Source organism: Pipistrellus hanaki, assembly GCF_964339955.1.
Source record: "Pipistrellus hanaki genome assembly, chromosome: 11".
Lineage (NCBI taxonomy): Eukaryota > Metazoa > Chordata > Mammalia > Chiroptera > Vespertilionidae > Pipistrellus > Pipistrellus hanaki.
In genome coordinates this window covers 10,228,278-10,249,868 of record NC_140513.1, presented here as the reverse complement: position 1 = coordinate 10,249,868, position 21,591 = coordinate 10,228,278, and the positions used below count along the sequence as shown (strand labels likewise).

Here is a 21,591-nt window from a genome sequence, read left to right as displayed (position 1 = left end):
AATTTGACTTTTGGATTCTATACCAGCATCCTGTTTCCCATGTGACAGTTGCCCCAGCTATTCTGATTCTGTGATAGCAAAAGAGTTCTCTGATCTTACCCATCTGCTGTGGCAGGTTCTGTTTTGAAGATGATAGTCTATTAGGTAAGCAGACAAGGATACAAATAAATGAAAAACAGCATGATACATGTTTTCATGGGAGAGAGTGGAAGAATGGGAACAAAGGTTGTATCCCTAGCCAAAGCCGGTTTTGGCTCAGTGGTGGAGCGTCAGTCTGCAGACTGAAAGGTCCCAGGTTCGATTCCGGTCAAGGGCATGTACATTGGTTGTGGGCATATCCCCAGTAGGGGGTGTGCAGGAGGCAGCTGGTCGATGTTTCTCTCTCATCGACGTTTCTAGCTCTCTATCTCTCTCCCTTTCTCTCTGTAAAAAAATCAATAAAATATATTAAAAAAAAAAAAAGATTGTATCCCTACCCCGGGCTAGGGGAGGGGTGGGGGCAAGAAGGTGTCACTCGCCGAAGCCAGTCTGGCTCAGTGGTAGAGCGTCGGTCTGCAGACTGAAAGGTCCCAGGTTCGATTCCGGTCAAAGGCATGTACATTGGTTGCGGGCACATCCCCGGTAGGGGGTGTGCAAGAGGCAGCTGGTCGATGTTTCTCTCTCATCGACGTTTCTAGCTCTCTATCCCTCCCTCCTCCTCTCTGAAAAAATCAATAAAATATATTTTTTTTAAAAAAAGGTGTCACTGCTTATGTTAATAAATAGTTATTGAACAAAGGCTACACTTTGTCTTCATCCTCCATCTGGGCATGATTTTCTGGTTTTATGAAGGCTGTGCATTCATTCATATCCTCTGTAGTGGTTGTTGCATGCCATGTGCTGTCATAGATTCTGGGTCTAATTCAATGGACAAAAGAGAATTGCTCTCCTTCATTGGGGTTGGGGCTTGTCAAATGCAGCTGAGAGATAAGCCAACATCCATCCATAGACAGTCACATTGTGACAGGTTCTGTGAAAGGAACGATCAGATGTTCTGAAAAGGAATATCAGGAGAACCCTGCTGGAGTTGACGGAGAAGGTCATTCTCATGTTGAATTCTGTTCTCTTTCCTAACTCCTATATAACTCACTCATTTTTTAAATGTATGCATCTTTTAATCATTTGTGGTGGGTCAGATTTGGATCTGAGCACCTGGGATACAGAGAGCAGACTAGGCTCACCAGGAAATTAAAAACCCGGGTCAGGAGGCTTATTAGAAAGTCACAATGACAAATTTTTATTTTTTCCAAACTTAAAATTTACTTTCCTATCTCTCCTCACACCAGCCTCACCCAGCAGGTATCACGATTATCCTCATATTGCAGATAAGGACAGAGAGGCTTCTGGAGTTTTACATGATGTGATACCCATGCGTGTAGGAGGTACGTGGACACAACCTGAGCCTTTGGGTGTCTTGTGTGAATGAAATTAGCACCACATAAGAGTGGTCAACTATGGATTAGAGAAGAAAGGGTGCAGAGGGCTGTGGAGGGGGTTGGATCAAGAGGGGCTTCCTAAGGAAGATGGCATTGAGTTGGGCCTGGGAAGTGAAGAGGATTTCGATGAGAGGGATGATGCTGGTGACAGGCAAGGGGACAGGGTGATGGGGTTCACCAGGTTGAGGGAACAGCTCAGGCAGAAGCAGAGGTGTGAAACTGCAAGCTCCATTTGGGGATGAACCTCAGAAGGGATGGCTTGTGGAGAGAGGGGACCTCGAGTACCGCTTGGGTCTGAACTAGTTAGGGTGACACTAAAGAGCGTCAATCTTTTTCTGAGGCCTCTGGTGATCAATGCAGGGCTTTTCAGCAAAAGCATGATATGGGGAGAGCTTTGCTTAGGGCCAGCACCCTAAGCAGGATAAAGAATAAAGGAGAGAGGAAGCTCCCTTGGCACCTTGGGAATTCTGTTCTTCCTTCGACCACTGCTTTAATAAATGCACTGTGCTTACTGTCCTGGGCTAACATTATCACTCACGTACAAGGACCAATGGGAGAATTGAGATGAATAGCTTTAGGATACAGGTTTTAATCTCATGCTTGATTTAACATGTTACAGTGGCCATAGAGGTGGGAAACTGTCAGTGGTATTTGGCCTCTCTGGCTGGACATGGGGGGAGGAGGTGAGGAAATCCCACCCCCTGAGCTGCGAGGCCGTCTGCCCTGTGCTCTGCTGCTTCCTCCTCGGTCACACCCTCCGCCTCCTCCCTACTCTCAGTCAGGAGGGCCCCAAACAGGGGCAGGAGCTATACCACATATTGTCCGCATGTGTTGCAGTCATTGCTCGCTTAGTTCTCTCTATCTTGGCGCTCATGCCAGTTTGGAAGTTGAAGTGTTTGGAAAAGTCACCCGGGAATCTCTGAGCAGAAGCAGGCACATGTCCACAGAGAGGCCTGCAACCTTGGCCATGGAGCCCACTTTCCTGTAGAAATTGTCTCTAGGGGGCTCGCATCCTAACAGACTGGAGAGCTGCTAACCACACTTAAGAATTGTGTGGGGGTGCCCTGGCAGGTGTTACTCAATTGGTTGGGTGTTGTCCCATGCATCAAGTGATCGATCCCCAGTTCAGTTCCCAATCAGGGCATATGCCCAAGTTGTAGGCTCAATCCCCAGTAGGAGACGTGCAGGAGGCGGCTGATCTATGTTTCTCTCGTTCATCTCTCTCTCTCTCTCCCTCCCTCCCTCCCTCTCTCCCTCCCTCCCTCCCTCTCTCCCTCCCTTCCATCAATTAAAGCATATTTTTAAAACATTGTATGGGGCCTTCACAGCTCTCAAAGTCATTCTGCAAGTGTTATTTTTCCTTTAAGCTCAGAAAGACTCAGAGAAATAGGAGTTTTCATGCCTGCTTGACAGATAAAGAAACTGAACCCCAGAGATTCCAAGGGTCATTGCACTAGCACAGCAGGAAACCTGGGACTGGAACTTACGTCCTCATGCCCTAAACATAGAGCTTTTCCATGACACCATGCTGCTCGCCGAGACGGCCCACGGTGGCGGGCGGAGGCCGGGAGAGGCCTCCTGGCACCTCGCGGAAGGGAACTCTGACCACATTTTCCCATGGAAACACATTCCCCGCGGTGGTTGAGACCCACGGCTGGAATAGTAACGCACTGTGTCTCAGCAGCGTCCTTGCCTTCCAGTCGACGTTGTTACGTTTTATATAGCACCTACCCAGCAAGACGAGAACAAAATAAAAAGACATTTCCCTTCCTATGGTGAGTAATGCAGATGTTTGCAGAAGTCACTCAACTATAGAAACCTCAGCCCTAGCTGCTTTGGCTCAGGGGCTAGAACACTGACCGGAGAACAGAAAGGTCCTGGTTTTGATTCCAATCAAGGGCATGGACCTTGGTTGCAGGCTCTATTCCTGGCCCTGGTAGGATATGTGTATCTCCTACATCAGCGTTTCTCTCTGTGTGTCTCTCCCCATCCCATCCACTCTCTAAAAATCAATGGAGGAATACCCTCCGATGAGGATTAACAAAAAATAAATTTAAAAAAGGAACCTCAGTCTTTCCCCATCAGGAATCACTTTCTTTTCCTTTCGCCAGGCTCTGCAAGCCCATATTTGAAATGTCCTGTAGACGAAACAGGGAAGCAGCACCCATAGTGCCTCAAGTTTAGAGCGAACAGCTCTTAGTTCAAATCTAAGCATCTAAGCTATGTGAATTTCTAAAAACACGCTGGCCTCCCTCTCCTTTTAAAAGTCCAACCAGCACAGGCCAGAAATACACTGAACGCGTCGGCTGCCCTGAGACAATGTGTTCCCCGCGGAACTCCGCTCCGACTCTCCCCCTGCCTGGCGGATGGCTGGTTCTCGTTATGGGAGGCTTTTGAAACAGCAAAGTAATAATTTGTGAAGTAAGGCCCATGAACTGCTTGGTTTAGCAAATTATGACTTTAGAAAGTATTATTTGAAGCAGGCGTCAAAGGCCCCGTTCACGAGGCAGTGCCTGTGTCTGCCCAAGCCAAGCCTGCCGGCCCCTCCGAGCCTCCTCTCTGCCCCCTGCCTCCTGGGTGCTCATCCTCAAAGCCTCCCTGAAGGGTCATCATTATCCAGATCACAAGGGCCTCCCGTGACGTCGGGTCTACTGTGGTCCAAGGACTGTTAGGATCTTTCTGTGTAATTAGTGGCCATCTTCACAATTCTGTAAGGAAGGCATCCCGACCTTGAATTTTAAAGCCAAGGAGACAGACTGCTCTCGGTTCTGACCCCAGCACTGTTATTCACCATGTATGTGAGTTTGGACATGATCATTGACCTTGCACCTCCACTACTCCAAGTTCAAAATGAGTATAAAAATTCTAAAGAGATCATGTATGTAGAGCACCGGGCACAGTGCCTGGCCTGGTGCTATGGGCCATGTTTTTCTCAACATCATCTCCCAGGACCAAGCCCTGGAGTTCCTCAAAGCCCAAAGGTTGTTTGAATGGGTGGAAGACATGGCATCCAGAGGGGACAGGTGAGTCACAGAGGATGTCAGAGCACAGCCCAAGTCCAACCCCAGGTTTCTTCCTTTCGCTGACCCAGGAGTCAGCGAGTCCCTCCTCCCCTGCAGGACCTGGCTGTCTCCAGGAGGCAGATGGAAACCTTGGGGCAATGAAGAAAGTCACCACCTCTTCATAGAGTGCAGATTGCTCTGAGGGGGCCATTGGGCTTCTCCCTCCTGCCTCTCAGAGCCTTGTGGATGGCAGCCCCTTCCTGCCCTCTTCCCACCTTCTACCAAATTGATACCAATTCCGTCCTGCTCTTGGCTGCCAGCAGCTGGTCTGGAACATGCGTGTTCTGGTTTGTGTATAGGATGGCGCTGGCAGGCCTGCGTCTGGGTGGGAAAATCCCTCCTAACACCTCCATCTGCTGTGGCTTCTCACCTCAACAACAGAATCCCAGGTGACACCCAGTCCCCTGGTACACTTGGAGGGGAAGGGGAGTGACCATCGGAAATATGGCTTGGGATAGGAAGAATTAGATTTGAGTCTGACAGCTCGGCTTGCCAGTCCCTCGCCTATGGAAGGGCATCGGGGCTCTTTCCTTACCTCCCCAGGCCTCAGGTGTGAAATGGGAACCATAGTGCCAGCCTGGCTGACCTGGGGGTGTTTTGTGTGGAACAATGATTAGGCCATCCGTTGCATCCTTGCTGAGCACTTACTATGCACCAAACACTAGCCTAGTAGCTGAGGAGATAGCACTGAGCAAAACAAAACCCTTGCCATGATGGAGCTGGGGAGCAGCGATGATAAAGAACACGTGGACAATGTAAGGCCAGAGAGCGGGATGAGCTTGAAAGGAAGAAAACAGCAAGTGTCTGCGTGGAGGTTGGATTTCAGTGAAGGTGACTCAGAGTCATTGAAGTGGGGTCAGCAAGGGGAGAGCGGAGTGGCTGTGGCTGCAGGAGTCATGGGGCCCTGGCTCCCTGAGGTCTCACGGACCGTGATAATGAGGGGCTGGACATGAAATGCCATGTACACTGTAAAGTCCTAGCCCAGCATGGGCACCCTGGCCAGCTGTCTTCTTTGCACGGCAATGCCGTACGGGCCGGCAGGGACAGCTTCAGTGTTTCCATCTGGGAAAGGGAACCCTGGGCAGAGGATGCTCCGCTCCCCTCGGCTGTGCGTCCTGCAGGTTCCGCTATGGGCACTGCCCGACCTGTGGGCATGCGATCAGTGTGCTTCGGGCTGTGCCTTGGAGACCTGTGGCTTCTCACTTCAACAACAGAATCCCAGGTGACACCCAGTCCTTACACCCAGGTACCTGTAAAGGGGAGGCAGCAATCCCACCCTGGCTGCCCCTGAGATCATTGTTTAGATCAAGTGAGAGAGTTCTTTGTAACGGTGAGTGAGCTGTGCAACTTAGAGGGATTACTTAGGTACACACAGACAGGCACACATGTATTTGTGTGTTTATATGTGCATACATAAATGTGTGTGCAAATATATATAAAATGTGTGTGTGTGTGTGTGTGTGTGTGTGTGTGTGTGTGTGCGTGTGTAAAGCTGTAAACTCGCGTGGCTAAGTCTGAATTAGAAGCTTATCCGCCATGTGCACTCACGCAGGGTAACCTAATGCATGTATTAAACAGTAGGAAAAACTGACCCGCCGAATTTTCCAAGCTTAAAAATGCTTTCATGCCTTTCATCATGGATTGAAGAGAGAGCTTGTTTTCCTTTCTCTATTTAAGGGAAAATTTCAGTGTAAATGGGGAAGCCATGGAGTCCTTTGCTAGAGAGTGAAAATAAAAGCTGTATGTGTGTGGGCGGGATCGATGGGGGCGATTTGGATGAAAACGGTCATGAAAATTGTCCCGCCAAAGACTCCATCCATTCCTGGTGGAGGCTTTTCTGGCCTCTGAGCATCTCCAGAAAGTTGCCTCTGCCTGTGGGATTCAGGTGACACCCAGGCTGCCCCTCACCCAGGCTGTGGGAATAGGGCCTTCAGCTGGCTTGGTGTTTGGTCCAAAGCTGAGGAGGGAAGAGAGCAGCATCCACACTTGGGGCCCAGGGTCTGTCCTCTGCCCAGGGCACTCGGTGCGGCCATGCAGCGTGGAATGAGAAGAGGCGCTCACCAGCCCTCAGGAAAGCTGTGGGCGGTGACCACCAGGCACCCTCCTCTGTTCTTCACCTGGCAGGGCGGTTCCTGGAGTCCATCCTCTCCGTCTCTGCACTGCTCTGCCTCAGTCTCTCCAGCCTCTGCTTTTGTCTTGCTATTGTCCATTCTCTTTTTAGATAATATCCTCTCTTCCTCTCTCCCTCCCTCCCTCCCTCTCCCCCTGCCCCTTTCTCTTTCCCTGTTTTTTTTTTTTTTTTTTTGTGTATTTCTACTTCAGTTTCTCTGTCTCTGAGTATTTCCTGGCTGTAGTTCTTTCTAACTCTGTCCTCTGTTTCTCTCCCTCTCTCCCCAACCATTTGGAAATTTACTTCTCTTTGCCACCTCCCAGGTTCCACCTTCTTCTCAATGATTCACCTCAGCCTGGTGGAATGGTGTCGCTTGCACGACCAGAAAACCTGACTCATTTTGCCAACCTTCTCTCCACCCTGAGAACTCCCTGGTGGAGGCCTGGGCACAGGGATGGTCCGAGGAGGGGTGTGCCTTCGAGTGTGCGTGTGTGTGCATGTGCTCATGTGTCAGTCTGGTGTGCACGTGGGTCGGGCAGTGGAATGGCCTCAGGGTCTCATTGTCATCCCCTCTGGTGCCTTGGGGGGAGGGGGGGAGGTGTCCTCAGGAGCCACCTTTGATGGGTTTGGGTCAGATTTGGGTTTGAAGCTTGGTCCCACTCTAGGAGAGAAGAATACAGACAAATGGAGGATCCCTTGTCTACTGAAGATCTCTCCACTCTCTGCTAACCACAGGCCTTGAGGCTTATCTTTAGCAAAGGGAGGGAAGCTGTGGCTATTCAGCAGTTTTTAATCTATGAGCAGTTCTGGTTTGGGAGGAGCGTGAGGTGTTCCGTTCCCAAGGATAATTCACTTTTCCCAGATTGTTGAATTTCTCATCTCGGCTCACCCCATAGGGACTGCTTCATGAATCAGTGTTTTTCATAACAACCGTAATAAGAAGAGTAAGGCTGCCATTGATTGAACGTTGACCGTGGGCCAAGCCCTGTGCTAAGTGCTGCGTACATTGCCTAAATCCGTTCTCAACCCGATTCCTGGGGTTACGTTCGAAGGGCACTTTCACACCCATTGTGCAGATGAAGAGAATGAGGCTTCCAGGAGATTAAAGAACTTGCTTAGAAGAGTCATTTGGCAAAGCCAAGATCTACACTCGGGACTGAGCACAATACTGACTTCGCCACGGTTTTCTCCACATGTGGGATTTGATACTGGTGTAGAAAAAGTCCAGGAAGTGTTTGTAGTGGGTGACCAGGTCTGCTCTAAATTGGGCTGAGGAGGTGGGACTTCAGCTGACCGGCAGAGCTGAGGGGAAAGTGGGAGCTCCAATCCCAGGGAGCTAGCTGTACGTTCCTCTGCACTCAGCATCCTCATGCCCCCAGCTCTTCCCTCCTGTCCTGTGCTGCAGAAGTGCCTCTGTGTCACCTGAGGGTGTGTCTGTGCCTTTCCCCCAGGAGATGTTCTTCATCTCCACACTCTGTGTGTTCTGGTGTGTTCTTAGCTCTGAACACCCACAAACCACAGTGCCTTCCAAAGCCTGGCCTCCCCTCCCCGTTTCTAGCCCAGCAGCGCCCCTCTGACGTGTCCATTGCCTCACCTGGCTCTCTGTGGGTTTCCCTTCACAACCGCTCCTTACGTGTGCAGCGTGCTTCCCAGATTATAAACTGCTTTCGTATTTTTATGGACTTAATTTAACTCACTCCTCCCGACCCCTGGCAGAGTGAGACTGACAGAGACAGGGAGGCCAAGGCCGTGGAGACAAAGCAATTACTAGGAGGCGCGTGTTGTGACAAAACCACAGGCCCTGGACTCGGATCAGCCTGGGTGCAAGGCCGAGCTGCGCTCTGCGGTAGCCCTGTGGTTGGCAGCCCGCCCGCCTCCCCGAGCCTCCCTTCTCCTCTTCACAAAGGGAGAGTCCTGAGCCCAGCTCCTCAGGTTAGAGGCTGTTGGTCACCGTCTCAGCCAGGGGGCTCTCCGGCCTCCCTTGTCAGCACCTACCACCCACGGCAGGCCGCTTGCACAGGGAGGGAGGCACTGACCCAAGGGCCCAGCCCAGAAAACGCAGCAGCTAGAGGAACGGAGACCTTGATGAGAAGCACATTTTGTTTGGTTGGCTGTTTCATGTAACATGTAGGATTGAGATTTTAAAAGAGGAAAGGAAGGAAGGAAAACCCTCCGTGGGTGAGTGCTGCGCCCGCAGTAAACACACTGGTCCTCAGAGAGGGACGGCAGGGGTAAGCCTTGGCTCTGGGTCCCCTTCCTCCTCCTTCTCCTCCGCAGCCCGGCCCCCAGGTCAGCTCTTCTCACACATGTTAGCAATACTCTCTCCGGCCAAATGCATCAGCATCATTTGTCCCCGGGACGGTGGGGATGACGAGGGCTTTTAATGGCCCTCATTTATCCAACTGTAGGAAAGGGCAGACTCTATTAGCCAAGTGCCTGTTAATGCTGAGGCTAGTATTATTGAATTCCGTATTAATAATAAGTTGCAGGACTCTGGTGGGCCATTCATTAGAACAACCACTGCGGTTCTGCCCCGCTCAGCTGTGAGCCCCACAGGGAAGGAGGGGGTGTGTGCTGTGTCCACAGCGTTTCGTTTCCTCCCTTCCCCCCAACCCCCTGCACCTCCTGGGTGTGCAGTAACTGTTTGCAGACTATTTCGACAGCCCAGTGAGGTCCTAGATCTCCGTGAGAAAGGAACACCTGTTTCTCTTTCTTCAAATGTCCAAAAGGTGGAGATCGGACCTCTGTAGCAGGCCCCTCAGGGGCCATGCCCCCTCCTCTCGGCCCGTGAAGCATGTTGGGCTGGCTGTCCACAGCCAGGTTCTGCCAGTGGTACTGAACACTTACTGCCAGCTTCTGCCCTGTGGTCTCATGCAAGACTGAGGGGGCTCCGTACACCCATGAGTGAGCACAGCTAAAAAATAAAAATAGTGTGGGGAAATGTACCCTCCCGGGAGGCGCTCAATCTGTGGTCATCAAGAATCAGGGGTACATGTCTCAGCTCCCCCACTTTCAGCCAAACAATCCTGGGAGACATCTCCTTCACTTCCTAGAGGTCCCTGTGGGACAGAGCCCCTTCGCTCAAAGAAGCAAACTTACTGACACTCTTCTCTGTGGACTTTCCCTCATCCCCATCTCCTTCTCCCCGTTCCCCAGGCCTGCTCCTGAGAAGCACCTCCCAGAGAAGCCATCTGCACAAGAGCCCTTCTCTTAGGCTCTGATTTCCAAGACTGAGACATTCTTCTTCATGTTCCCACCCATCAGCGCGGCTTACACTACGCAGTAAACACATACACTCCCTAGAAAAATATTTATGGGGAACCCATGGCGTACCGGCTCCATGGGGACCCTTTCTCTTGGGCTTGAAGTGAGAGATACAGATAACGTTTTACTGCATCAATACACCAGAGAACAAGATACATTTAGTGACAAGAGATAAAGGAGGGAGAAGGGCCAGAGTGTGATCGGGTGATTCGATGCGGTTGAGTAGCTGGAGGAGGCCCCGCTGAGGAAGTGCCATTTACGCAGCGATCTGGAAGGAGCTCTCCAGGTTGGAGACCTTGGGGTAGGAACGTGCTTGGCATACTGGCTGGGGGATAAGGGCCAGTGTGGCTGGAGTGAGTAAGTGAGGAAGGGAACATGAGCAATGAGGCCAGAGGAAGCAGGGCATTGGAAACACGCAGTGATTTTTACTCAAGAATGAACTCTTTGTGTCCCTTGCCCTGGGTAGTATTTTATGATGGGAAAGGCTCAGGTTTTGGAGTCTGACAGCTCCGGATTTAAAGTCAGCCTTGTTATTTAGATGGAGTGTGACCTTGGGCAACTTGCGTAAGACCTATAAACAATTTTTTTTTTCATGTATAAAGTGGTAATCATAAAATTGTCTACATAGAACTTTTTTTTTTTTTAATCCTCATCTGAGGACATGCTTAGAGAGAGACAGAGATAAAGAGATAAAGATAAAGATAGAGACAGAGAGAGAGAGAGAGAGAGAGACATCAATTGGTTACTTTCCATTTGTGCCCCTACTAGGGATTGAACCTGCAACACAGGTATGTGCCCTGACCAGGAATCAAACTGGCAATCTTTGGGTGCATGGGATGACACTCAACGAACTGAGCCATTGTAGCCAGGCAGAACTTGTATCTGGTAGGACTCCTGTTTGCAAGTAACAAGAAACAAATGGAAACTGCCTTTGAGAGAAAAGGGGAAATTTTCACACAATATTTAAAACATCCACAGGTATAGCAGGGTTCAGACACACTGACCCAAGCCTTCGAGTGACGTCATCAGGACCTGGTCTCTGTCCCAAGAGTTTGTCTGGTTGATCAGGCCTGGGACACTTGTTTATCTCCTTTTGGCCTCTTGGCATGGAATACCAGGCCACTGATCTCAGGTCCATCTCTGGAGGAGGGAGGAGGCCTTAGCTACACATAAATCCTATGGACTGAAATTGGGGGCAGGGACACCCCCCAGTGGAAAACTAGGGTGCTGTTAGTAGAAACTAGGGTGCTATTAGTGGAACCAATAGTTGCCTTCTTGAGGACTGGCCTGTGATGAGCCAGAGCCCCTCAGCACAGTGCCTGGCACCCTGGGGCTCTCAGCAGATGCCTGCTGGACCACTATCACCTTTTTTGGTGGACTTCTCTTTCTGACAGTCCCTTCTGCCCTGTACGGTGGGAGTCCTATCCACTTTGGAAGGAGACTGCACAGGAGGCAGCCTGCCTCTCCTAAAAGCCAGGTGCTGGTGTTGAGGAGATGGGGGTGGGTCAGGCTTCAACCACTGAAGTTCAGTTTCTCAGAATTCCACAAATACCTGCATGGCCAGCCTGATGAGGGGACCACAACCACTCCTGCCAAAAGCAGCTCCCTGCCTGTAGGCCAGGATGCCGGAGGACAAACACAGACTCTGCACCTCCGATGCCCGGGTTCTAGCCTTCACTCCGCCATTTCTAGGGGATCTTGTTAGGCAGGTTGTTTAACCAACCTTGAACCTAATTCCTCATTTGTAAAAGCTCAATGAACCGAATTCATTAGGTCATATTGAATATGAATCAACATGGGTTGTTTTGAACATTTAAGCAAGACAATATAAGTAAAAATGTCAAACACTTTTGATACCATATAATAAGAACTAAATAAATATTTTCTCCTCTCTCCTTCCTCCCTCCCTTCCTTCCTAACTTCTTTTAAAATTTACTGCTTTTGGGAGATAAAAAAGAAGTTCTAGGGAGTTAAGTATCATTCAGTGTATCTAAAAGCAGCGAAGTTGGGCCACTAAAAAGTTATGAAACAAATTGATGGGACCTAAGGAGGAAGAGATAGCAGTGTGCGGGGCACTGAGATTGGGAAACCATCCATGTAGCGGGGATGCCACATGTATTGTTGATTCCTGGCTGGATTCTCTGATGACCACCCACTTTCCAGATGAAGATCTTATCCCTAGATAAAATAGTTCATAAGTGGTGGAGCCTGGCTCCAAACAAACACACAAAAGCCAACAGGTTTCTTCTGCCCTGTCCCCCAAATGCACCCCTTTGCCCTCTGTCGCATGGCCAGCACCAGCACACCCTGGCTTTTCACGTTAAAGCAGCATCATGTGTGGGAAGAAGAGTCCACTCCAGCTGATGGCGTGAGGTCCTCCAGGAGGCACTCTGTCTCAGAATGAATGCCTACATTTGTCCAAGCCAAGGAGAGGTGGGGGAAAGCAGGGTCCTGCCCCTCCCTGGGCACCGGGCAGGGAGCAGCTGCAGGCCAGGAGGGGCCAGCCTGGGTGGCCTCTAAGTCCCCTTGGTGTTTCCTGAAAAGAGTGTGGAGTCCTGAGCGGGGACCTTTCGCCCCATCAGGGCTGAGTAGCTCCCGCCCCCTTCCATTTTGGAATTTCTGGGCTGCTCTTCTCTCAACCTGTTTTCAATTTGCTCGGGTGGCCAGCTCTGACTGCGACCTCAATCAGAGGCTGAGGCAGAGGGGACACGGAGACAGGGAGAGGGAGCACCAAAGAGGAGGAGGGCTGAGGGAGTAATGGAAGGAGCAGGAGAGAGAGTGGAAGCAGGGGTGGGGCCTCTGGAAAAATGGCTCAGTGCTCCATTGGGCTGGTTCGACCCTGGAATCATGGTCCACCCTTTCTGTGGATCATAATGCGAGCGAGGCTCAAGGCTGAGTGGATGAAGAAACGTGCGGGGGTCCAGCCCCAGCCACTCGGGTTACAGCCCCAGAAGAGCCATAATGGGGAACAGGCACATTCCTACAGCGACTCCCAACTCCCTATCTGTTTTCAAGGAAAGAAAAACAGAGAAAGAATGCGAGTGTCTTGGACAGGCCTGGGTGAGGCTGGCTGCAGCAGCAGCCTTGGTCCAGGAGGGTTCTGCCATCACAGTGTGCCCGGGAGTAGGGGCAGAGGCAGCCCAGGCTGTGTCCTCATGGGAGGAATGAGGATCTCAGAGGCCAGGAGCTGGGTACTCGGAAGCAAAGCCCTGTTTGGGGGGGAGGGGAGGGAGAGGAGAGAAGGGGGGAGGAGAGGGAGGGGTGAGAGGGAGGGCTTAAACTCCCCTGTTTCTCTCAGGGAAAGATGGCAGGATTTTAGGATTCAAACTTTTCAAGCAATAAAACTTTTCAGCCAAGCTTTTTATTTTTAAAGTGTTTCCCCCAACCCAAATAAAACACAAGCCATCAGTATAGAAAACAGATTAAAGTGGAGTTTGTCTGGAGGAAGGTCAGTGTGTGTAGACAAGACAGACTTGGCCCCTCCCCACACCTTGGCCATTGCTTCTCACGCCTGAGTTCTAGATTTTCTAATTGCAGACCACTGTTAGACTAGGCTCCACACTGGAAACCAGCCAAACTCCGTCTGTCTCTCCTGGGCTTTGATCCTTCTCAAAGTTTCCAAGTTTGAGAAGCTAGCCGGGTGGAACCTGGTGCCTCGTACCTGGCCCAGCACACAGTGAATGCCCAGGAGCTATGGTTAACACTCATGTGGGATAAAGTTGGTCAGAACCTGAGGAGCAAGCGCTCCTGGGGCAGCTGCAGAAGCTCTTCAGTTCTTGGTGGCGACGCTGTCTCCTAGGTCAGCTGCTATGCCTTATCGGGGAGGCCCTAGGAGTTGAGAGATCCAGCTTTGTTCCAAGTCTATCCCACTCTGTGCATGGCCCCGGGCAGGCCCCTTTCCCTCTCGGGGCTTCAGTTTTGTTACCGGGCAAAGGAGTAGGTTGGATAAAAACAAAAATGTCTAAGGGTCCTTGTCTCTCTCTAGGTTATGACCACAATAGTGACAAAAACAATACTGATATGCCAGGCTGGTCCCATGGTCCAAGGGTTCCTGGGTTCAATTCCCAGACAGGGCACATGCCTGGGTTGTGGGCTCAGTCCCCAAGGAGGCTCGTGCAGGGGGCAGCAGATCCATGATTTTCTCCTGTCATTGATGTTTCTATCTCTCTCCCTTCCTCTCTCTCTAAAATGTAATAAAAACATTAAAAAATAAAATAAAACAATGCTGATAGTTGAAATATTGTTGAGCTCTTGCAGTTTACCAGACATTGTTCTGATTGGTTTCTAACAATGTACATGGTATTTTATATGATATTCACAACAGCACTCAGCTTAGTTGCTATGATTATGCCCATTTCACATAGGAGGAAGTAGGGCTTGTCCAAGGCCCATTGTGAGTGGGGGTGGGCCAGGATTTAGTCTTAGGCAGAGGAAATTCAGAGCCTCGCCTCTTCGCTGCTGCACTGTTACTGTCCATCAGCTGTGCGGCTGCCAGGGGCGGAGTATGTTATCCTGTGGAACCACATGTATGTGTAGAATTGCACTGAAATGCATTTGTGCATGGAGAAGCCTTTTTTTTTTTTATCTTCCCCCCCCCCCCCCCCTCCTCTAAGGAAAGGGCTGCCACATTCACCTGCCTCCATCTAGGTCGCGTTTAAACCTTCTGGAACAGAGTGCCAAGAAAAGCAATATTACAATTTACTTTATGGGTCTGTTCTTGTATTTAACAACTCTTCCCGTTGTCAGATTACAAGCTGTAGAAGGTCAGGGACCATTTCTTTTATTAGTTCATCCCTCAAGCCCATAGAGCTAAGAGAGTGGGCAGGAATTCAATGGCAAGTTGACGAGGATTGAGAAAGCTCGCTCTGTATAAACTTTCTCTAGGAGGCAGCATCATATAAACGAAAAGGTGTGGCTTTGGCGTTAGGAGGAAAAGGGGTTCAAATCTCAGCTCCGTTTCTTCCTAAATTTGCAAGCGTAATCTCAGCTTTACAATAGAGACACTACCATTTACCTCATTATATGTGAGGATTAGATGGGGGGGGGGGGGGGAAGTTACCACTAAAGGTCCGTTTTCTTCTTTTAAATTATTTCCATTGGAAGGTCCTTATGTATAGTTAGTCTCCAACAGACCTGGGACCTACCTGTCCTCAGAATGCCCTTGGAATGACTAGTTACATGCTCAGCATTATCCAGTTTCTGCCCTTGAACTGAACCTATAAACCATAGAACCATGCGCCAGCATTCATGGGGCTTCTGTCCATGGTCTAAATTACCCTGAAATGCATGGAAATATCTGAAAAGCCATGCCCATTTGAAAGTGAATGTCAACCATCTTTTGGCTTGAAGACAGCTCATTAATACAGGCCACAGCGTACTGCATTCCCTCACGAAGGGCCAACTTTTCCAGTGGCTATCTGGGAACAAATTGAAAAGCACACAGACATGGATCCAAGCTCAGAGAAAACAAGTGGGAGCAGCCAGCCTGGGAATTCTAAGAAACCAAGATAAATGAAGTCCCACTGTCCACCACCACCACCACCACCACCTGCTCTTTTTCTTTTTTCCCACTTTTCACGCCCCCCCCCCCCCCCCCATTGCTCTGCGTTGGTACCTATTGGAAGAGGCATGTGGTTGGTTTATGATTTTACTATGAAAGGCCCTGACACAAGGGGCCTCCATGAGAAATAGGGGACAAGAACGTCTGGGATGAGAACATCTTCGATGAGAAAAGGGTTTCATTTGCCTCTTTATTGTCTAGCAAGACCTCTGTTTCTGCACCGAGAGTTTCTTCCTAGATTTCGCTTTTCTTTCTAGACTCCAAACCCATAAAAGAGTTATTGGTCCCTGGTCACAGAAAGGAAAACTGAGATTTTAAGAGGTTAAGGGATTTGCAATAAAGGGTGGAAATGGAATTCCGTCCTGAGTCTGTCTGGCGAGAGCCGCTGAACTGGCCTGTGTCAGCCTGATCCAGACTTGCGCTCCTATAGCATCTACAGATCAAGGCTGTGTACTGTACATCGTTGTTTTAAAAAGGGAGAAACAGAGGCCTGGCCGGCATGGCTCAGTGGTTGAGCATTGGCCTATGAACCAGGAGGTCATGGTTTGATTCATGGTCAGGGCACATGCCCAGATTGCAGGCTCAGTCCCCAATGTGGGGCGTGCATGAGGCAGCCATCAATGATTCTCTCGTCATTGATCTCTCTCTCTCTCTCTCTCTCTCTCTCTCTCTCTCTCTCTCTCTCTCTCTCTCTCTCCCTCCCTCCCTCCCTCCCTCCCTCCCTCCCTCCCTCCCTCCCTCTCTGAAATCAATAAAAATACATTAAATAAATAATACAATAAATAAAAAGTGGAAAACAGAAAACACTGCCCATCAGCTCTGTTGTTCTGGACCACAGAGAGCGATATGTTAGAGAACCGTCATTCACCCAAACTCAGGCCCATCCACACACTTAAGTCACACAAGCGTTACCACGGTCCATTTGTGAGTGGAGAGTGGACTGTCCCTCAGCAGGGCAGACAGGAAGCGAGCTGCATGGGCTGCCCACCCCGTTCCCTGGGACAGATGTGCCTCGTGGCTTCTCTGGATCTCAGTGGTCCCAGACACTGTTCGGTGATGGTTCCATCAAATCGGATTGTCCTTCAGCCCAGGTAGAGAAGATAGCGTGGAATAGACATCCTCCTCTTATTTATTCCTGAGAATACGTGTAGAGAGTGTGGGGCCCTCTGGGTCAGGCAGGACCAGGACTCAGCAGTGTGGAAGCCTCAGACCGTTTCGTACTGTGTGGTATCAAATACCACACAGGCCTGCTTTGCTCCAAAATCATCCCATTGTAGATTTGGAAGGGAACTCAAAGACCACTTGGTCTGGCTCATTCACTTTATCTGTTTTTAAGTAAATTTTATTGATTTCCCCCCCCCCACTTATTACAAAAGCAATAGTACATGTTCATTGTAGATAATTAAAAAAGCAAAACAGCGATAAGCAAAAACAAGAGAGAAAAAGTACCCACTATCTCACTTTGCAGATAAAGCCATTATTATGCATTTGCTGTATTTATTCCCTTCTCTTTCTAAATAGACACACATGTAAGATTTCTATCCCAAATGAGATTATTCTGTAATAGTGTAACCTATTTATGAACTTAATATGTCATGAATATCCTTTCATGTAACTCATGTTATTCCACAATATTACTTTTAGGGGCTATAAAATATTCCATTGCACCATTGAACTCTAATTGGTATTGCTGTTTCCATATCATTGAACATTTGGTTTCTAAACTCTTACTCGTTTAAATAGTGCCATGATGTCTATCCTCATAACTTAATCTTTGTGCACATCTACATTTTTATTTTATTTTTCAAAAATCCTAATAGTGATTCTAGCACCTCCACTTTACAGAGGAGAAAAATCACAGCTCTGAGATGGGAATTGAGTTGCCCAAAGCAATACAGCAAATTCTTCACAGAGCTAAGATGAAGTCTCAGGATTCCAAATGTTTATTCTTTCTAGTCTTCCTCAAATCTTCTGTTTCATTGCTATAGCCAGTAAATATCAGCTGCTTTCTAACATAGGATGGCTGGCCCTGGCCGATGTGGCTCAGTGGGTTGGGTGTCATCCTGTGCACTACAAGATGGCTGGTTAGATTCCCAGTCAAGGTACATGCCTGGGTTGTGGGCTCGACCCCCAGAAAGGGGCATGCAGGAGGCAGCTGATTGATGTCTCACTCTCACGTTGATGTTTCCCCTCTCTCTCCCTCTCCCTTCCTCTCTGTCTAAAAATCAATTGAAAAACTTAAAAGTAAAAAAAATAAAGCCTGATGGCTAGGTGACTAGAAATCACGGCATCCAGTCCTTGTTCTTCCACCGTCCCTTTCTATCCCATGCCCCTCATCACTGACCAGTCTCGGAATTCCTACCTCTTTAGCTAAACCAGATATCTGCCCATCACAACACTCCATGAATCTAGCGCCAGGTGACACAAAACCTATTTTCTACTTAGTTCAACTCCTTTGTTATACAGGAAGGGAAGTGCAATTCTCTAGCCTTTTTATGCACTTTTATTGCACATAATTTACATCAATTAAACATTGGTACAATATTATGAAGGTAGGTACTAGTATCCCCACTCACAGTTGAGAAAGTTGAGGCATGAATTTAAACGAAGAGTTCAGGGCTATGTACTGGCCTGTGTCATCTTCATATCTTGTGCTTATTCTGCCCGCTAACCCTCTTAGCAGTGCTATGCAGACAGTTGATGGAATTGGACAGCAGCAAGAATGTCTGCCCACCAAGGCCTGAGCCGGGGAGCTTATCTTTCTCTGTCTCCCTCCAGGAGAATTCCTGAGTTTTGCCGATGACTTACTCTCTGGCCTGGGCACATCTTGTGTAGCAGCTGGTCGAAGCCACGGAGAGGTCCCCGAAGTCAGTATCTACTCCGTCATCTTCAAGTGTCTGGAGCCCGACGGCCTTTACAAGTAAGACCTGCTGGGTGCGCGGGGAGTGTGAAGCAGACAGGGCTGATTTCAGTCTGGGAGGCGAGGCATGCATAGACTGGCCAGGTCAACCCGGTGTTTTATAGGCCAGCCTGTGTGTGCACCTTGAGATGCTAAGGTTTCCAAGTATCCACTGGAGAAGCATGGCCATGGTGAGTCACAGAATCATACTGGTCAGTGCTGAAGGGCCCAGGGAGGCCAGAAACCCAAAACCATATCTCCAGCTGACATGTGTTCTTTTCTCAGTTCTTGACATCTCCTCTGAAAAATATTCTATTAGCATATCTGAAGTATATATATGATGCATATATAAACATGATATTCATATACACATATCCATGCATATACTTGTATATAAGTATATATGCATATACATGTATATACGTATACATTTTTAGTGATAGATCCAGCCAGTCCCTTAGAAATAGCAGCATTATCACTCCTTCATAGAATATATTGGAGTCATTGCATCCAAACTTCTAGAGATGAAAAAGGAGGTCATTCTGAGCCTCATCTGTAATCTCAGAAGGAAAAGGGGCTTATTTTCCTTTTGTTTCCCATCGCAGTGAGTGTTGCCAGATCTGGGTGCAGCCATCATAAGTTATAACATAGAGTTCTAGAGACCAGTTTTCTTCCTATACCCTAATCATGAAACAATAGGCCAGCTCTCTTTCTCAACTTAGAAAGCTACACACCTGCCCACTGTGTAGTTGTTAACAAGGTGAGCAGTATTATCACACTTATTGCAGTTATTAAACTCATTCGTCTCTTTTATTTGCTTGCTCAGTGATTCATTCATGTGTCCATCTACCAAACCAATCATAGTGCCTTGGGGTTGAGACCAACTGGAGGAATGAAAGTCAAGGCTGGGTTTCTGTCCTAAGCTCACCCTAGTGTAACAAAACAGAAACACCAGTGCTCGGGCCCTATTTAAATTGAATTTCCTTGTTTGTTTAATTTGTTTTGCTTTTGAATGAAAGCAAACAAAAAGCAGCAGAGGGAGGTGGTCTGCAGAAGGTCTGACAGTGTGGCCAGCTCCTACACCCTTGGGTTGTTGGAGTTGGAGGGTGACCCTGAGCAGGAATGTCTACTCAGGATACATGGGCTGGGCCAGGCTGGGCATCCATGGCTCCTGCCCTTGCTTGGCCAGAGGCCTAGACACCCTCATTGTTGCCGATCCCCAGTTTCCTATTATCCAAGGTAATTAGCCTCTGTCTTGTCTTGGCTGCCCTGCCTTTCTCTAACCATGGATGATGGCCAAAGGGTTCTGAGCAAACACACAGTGGCAGCCAGGCCTGATTCCTGGGGTGGGGGACTCATTCCCACACATTCGGAGGCTTGCCTCAGGCCCATCCTCACCTCCCTGGCCTCAGCTCTATGGAAGGAATGCCAAGGGAGCCTGGGTACTACAACCACATGCCAACATTGAGGTCAAGAGTTAGGCAGCAGTTCCCACACTTGTTCCCAGTGAGAGCTGGGGCTGCTTCTCCATCCCTCTTTGGGCTTCAGTCTTCTCATCTGTGAAATGGAAAGGTTGAACTCAGTGAGCTATAAGATTTGCACATTGAGGTGGGAATGCTGACTCCACACCAAAGTCTCCAGTCTTTGTACCTCTAGTACTTCCTGGATGATAGTCATAGTCATGATAATCAGTTTATTGAGCATTCAGTGCATGCCAGGAAATTGTGAAGGCTGTTACTTGTAACATCTCGTTTAATCCTCACCACAACTCTATGGATCTGGTGGTATCATTATCATCATCATCATCATTATCTTCATCTTCATCTTCATTATCATCTTTCACTTCACATATGAGAAAACTAAACAAAAACAAATCCAACACTGGGGACAGGAATGGCCAGATCCAGCCTGCAGGTCCCTGGGGAAGGTACTTCTCACCTCATCTTCCTCATCTGTGAAGTGGAGCTAATTCATCTCATCACAAAATACAGACCATTGATTATATTTCCTCAAATTGTTGCAAAGATGAAACCAGAGAGTACATGAGAAAGGGCTTGGAATGTTTTACCAGTTCCTATGCACATGAAGGGTTAGCATGATCACTGTCTGACAGAGAGAAGGGTTAGCATGATCACTATCTGGCAGAGGGCAGTAGCCAGAGCAGAAGGCAGTAGATGTTTGAAGGCACATGCCTCTCCCCACCTCACACACATAGTTTAATGAGGCCTTTGAAATCAGAACCCAGCTGGGACACCTGCCCACTGTGTGGCCTCAGACTGACTTCTTAACCTCTCTGAATGTGCTTTTCCATCCATAAAAGGAAATCATAATTCAATCTAATCCATAAGACAGTGAGGCTTCAATTACTTGAAACATGTAGAGAGTACAAGAGTGTCAAACCCACTGTCAGTACTTCATAAACGGGAGGGAAGGAGGCGTGACCTCTACTCCGGCTCTCCGGGATTCCGAACTTCGCCTGAGCAGCTGTGCCTGGGCTACCCCTGCTGACACCCTCGTGCTCAGGGCATTCCAGGGAACATCAAGCTAAGCCTACCTCCACAGCGCTGGCCGGGGCCAACTAACAGTTAAACCCTGGAAGGGTACCAGGGCCCTGTTCTGCCCGGGCATAGCCTCCCAGTGTCATCTTTGAGATGCCTATGATATCCAGCTCTCACTGCTGAGTCGCTTTCCAGTGCCTCTGGAATGCCATGTGTTTCTGCAAACAAGTCCGAGCTCCTGGCCCAGGGATGCTCTTCCAAAAGCTCAGGGGGCTTGGAGCCTCGGAGGGAGCATCACTGGGTTCCTCATCAGCCCAGGACAACCTTCCCTGGACATAGCCTGGACAGCACATCGGAGGAGCAGCCAGGGCCACCACCATGGATACTACAATTACATAGTAGATGAAATTCCAAAGGTTTCCGTTACTTACATTCCTACCCTACCCCCTTCATTTCCTCTCTTTTTGCCAAGAATCAGCACAGAACTTACTGGAAACAGCATGAAAGTTGTCAGGAGCCCTCCGGATCTGAGTTTAAAAGTGCCTGCCCAGATGATGGGAGGCAGAGACAGGGATCACGCTGCTCTGTGTCCTTGGGCAAGGAGTTGCCACTTTGGAGGCCTCCAGGTCTCCACCTGGAGAGGCGGGATTGCATGGGACCCTCCCAGAGGGCTGCTTCATGATTTCAGAGTCTGTGCATCCCAAGAGATAACGGAAGCAGGAA

At 49.1% G+C, this 21,591-nt stretch overlaps 1 protein-coding gene across 3 annotated transcripts in view; it reads left to right on the top strand.

Annotated features, from left to right (window-relative positions):
• Nucleotides 1-21,591, top strand: part of ASTN2 (astrotactin 2) — a 700,862-nt gene that overhangs the window by 640,201 nt on the left and 39,070 nt on the right. For all 3 annotated transcript variants that reach the window (XM_084898878.1, XM_084898877.1, XM_084898876.1), the window contains one exon: nucleotides 18,250-18,391. In XM_084898878.1, the coding sequence (XP_084755004.1) occupies nucleotides 18,250-18,391 (142 nt within the window). The remainder of the gene's footprint in view (nucleotides 1-18,249; nucleotides 18,392-21,591) is intronic.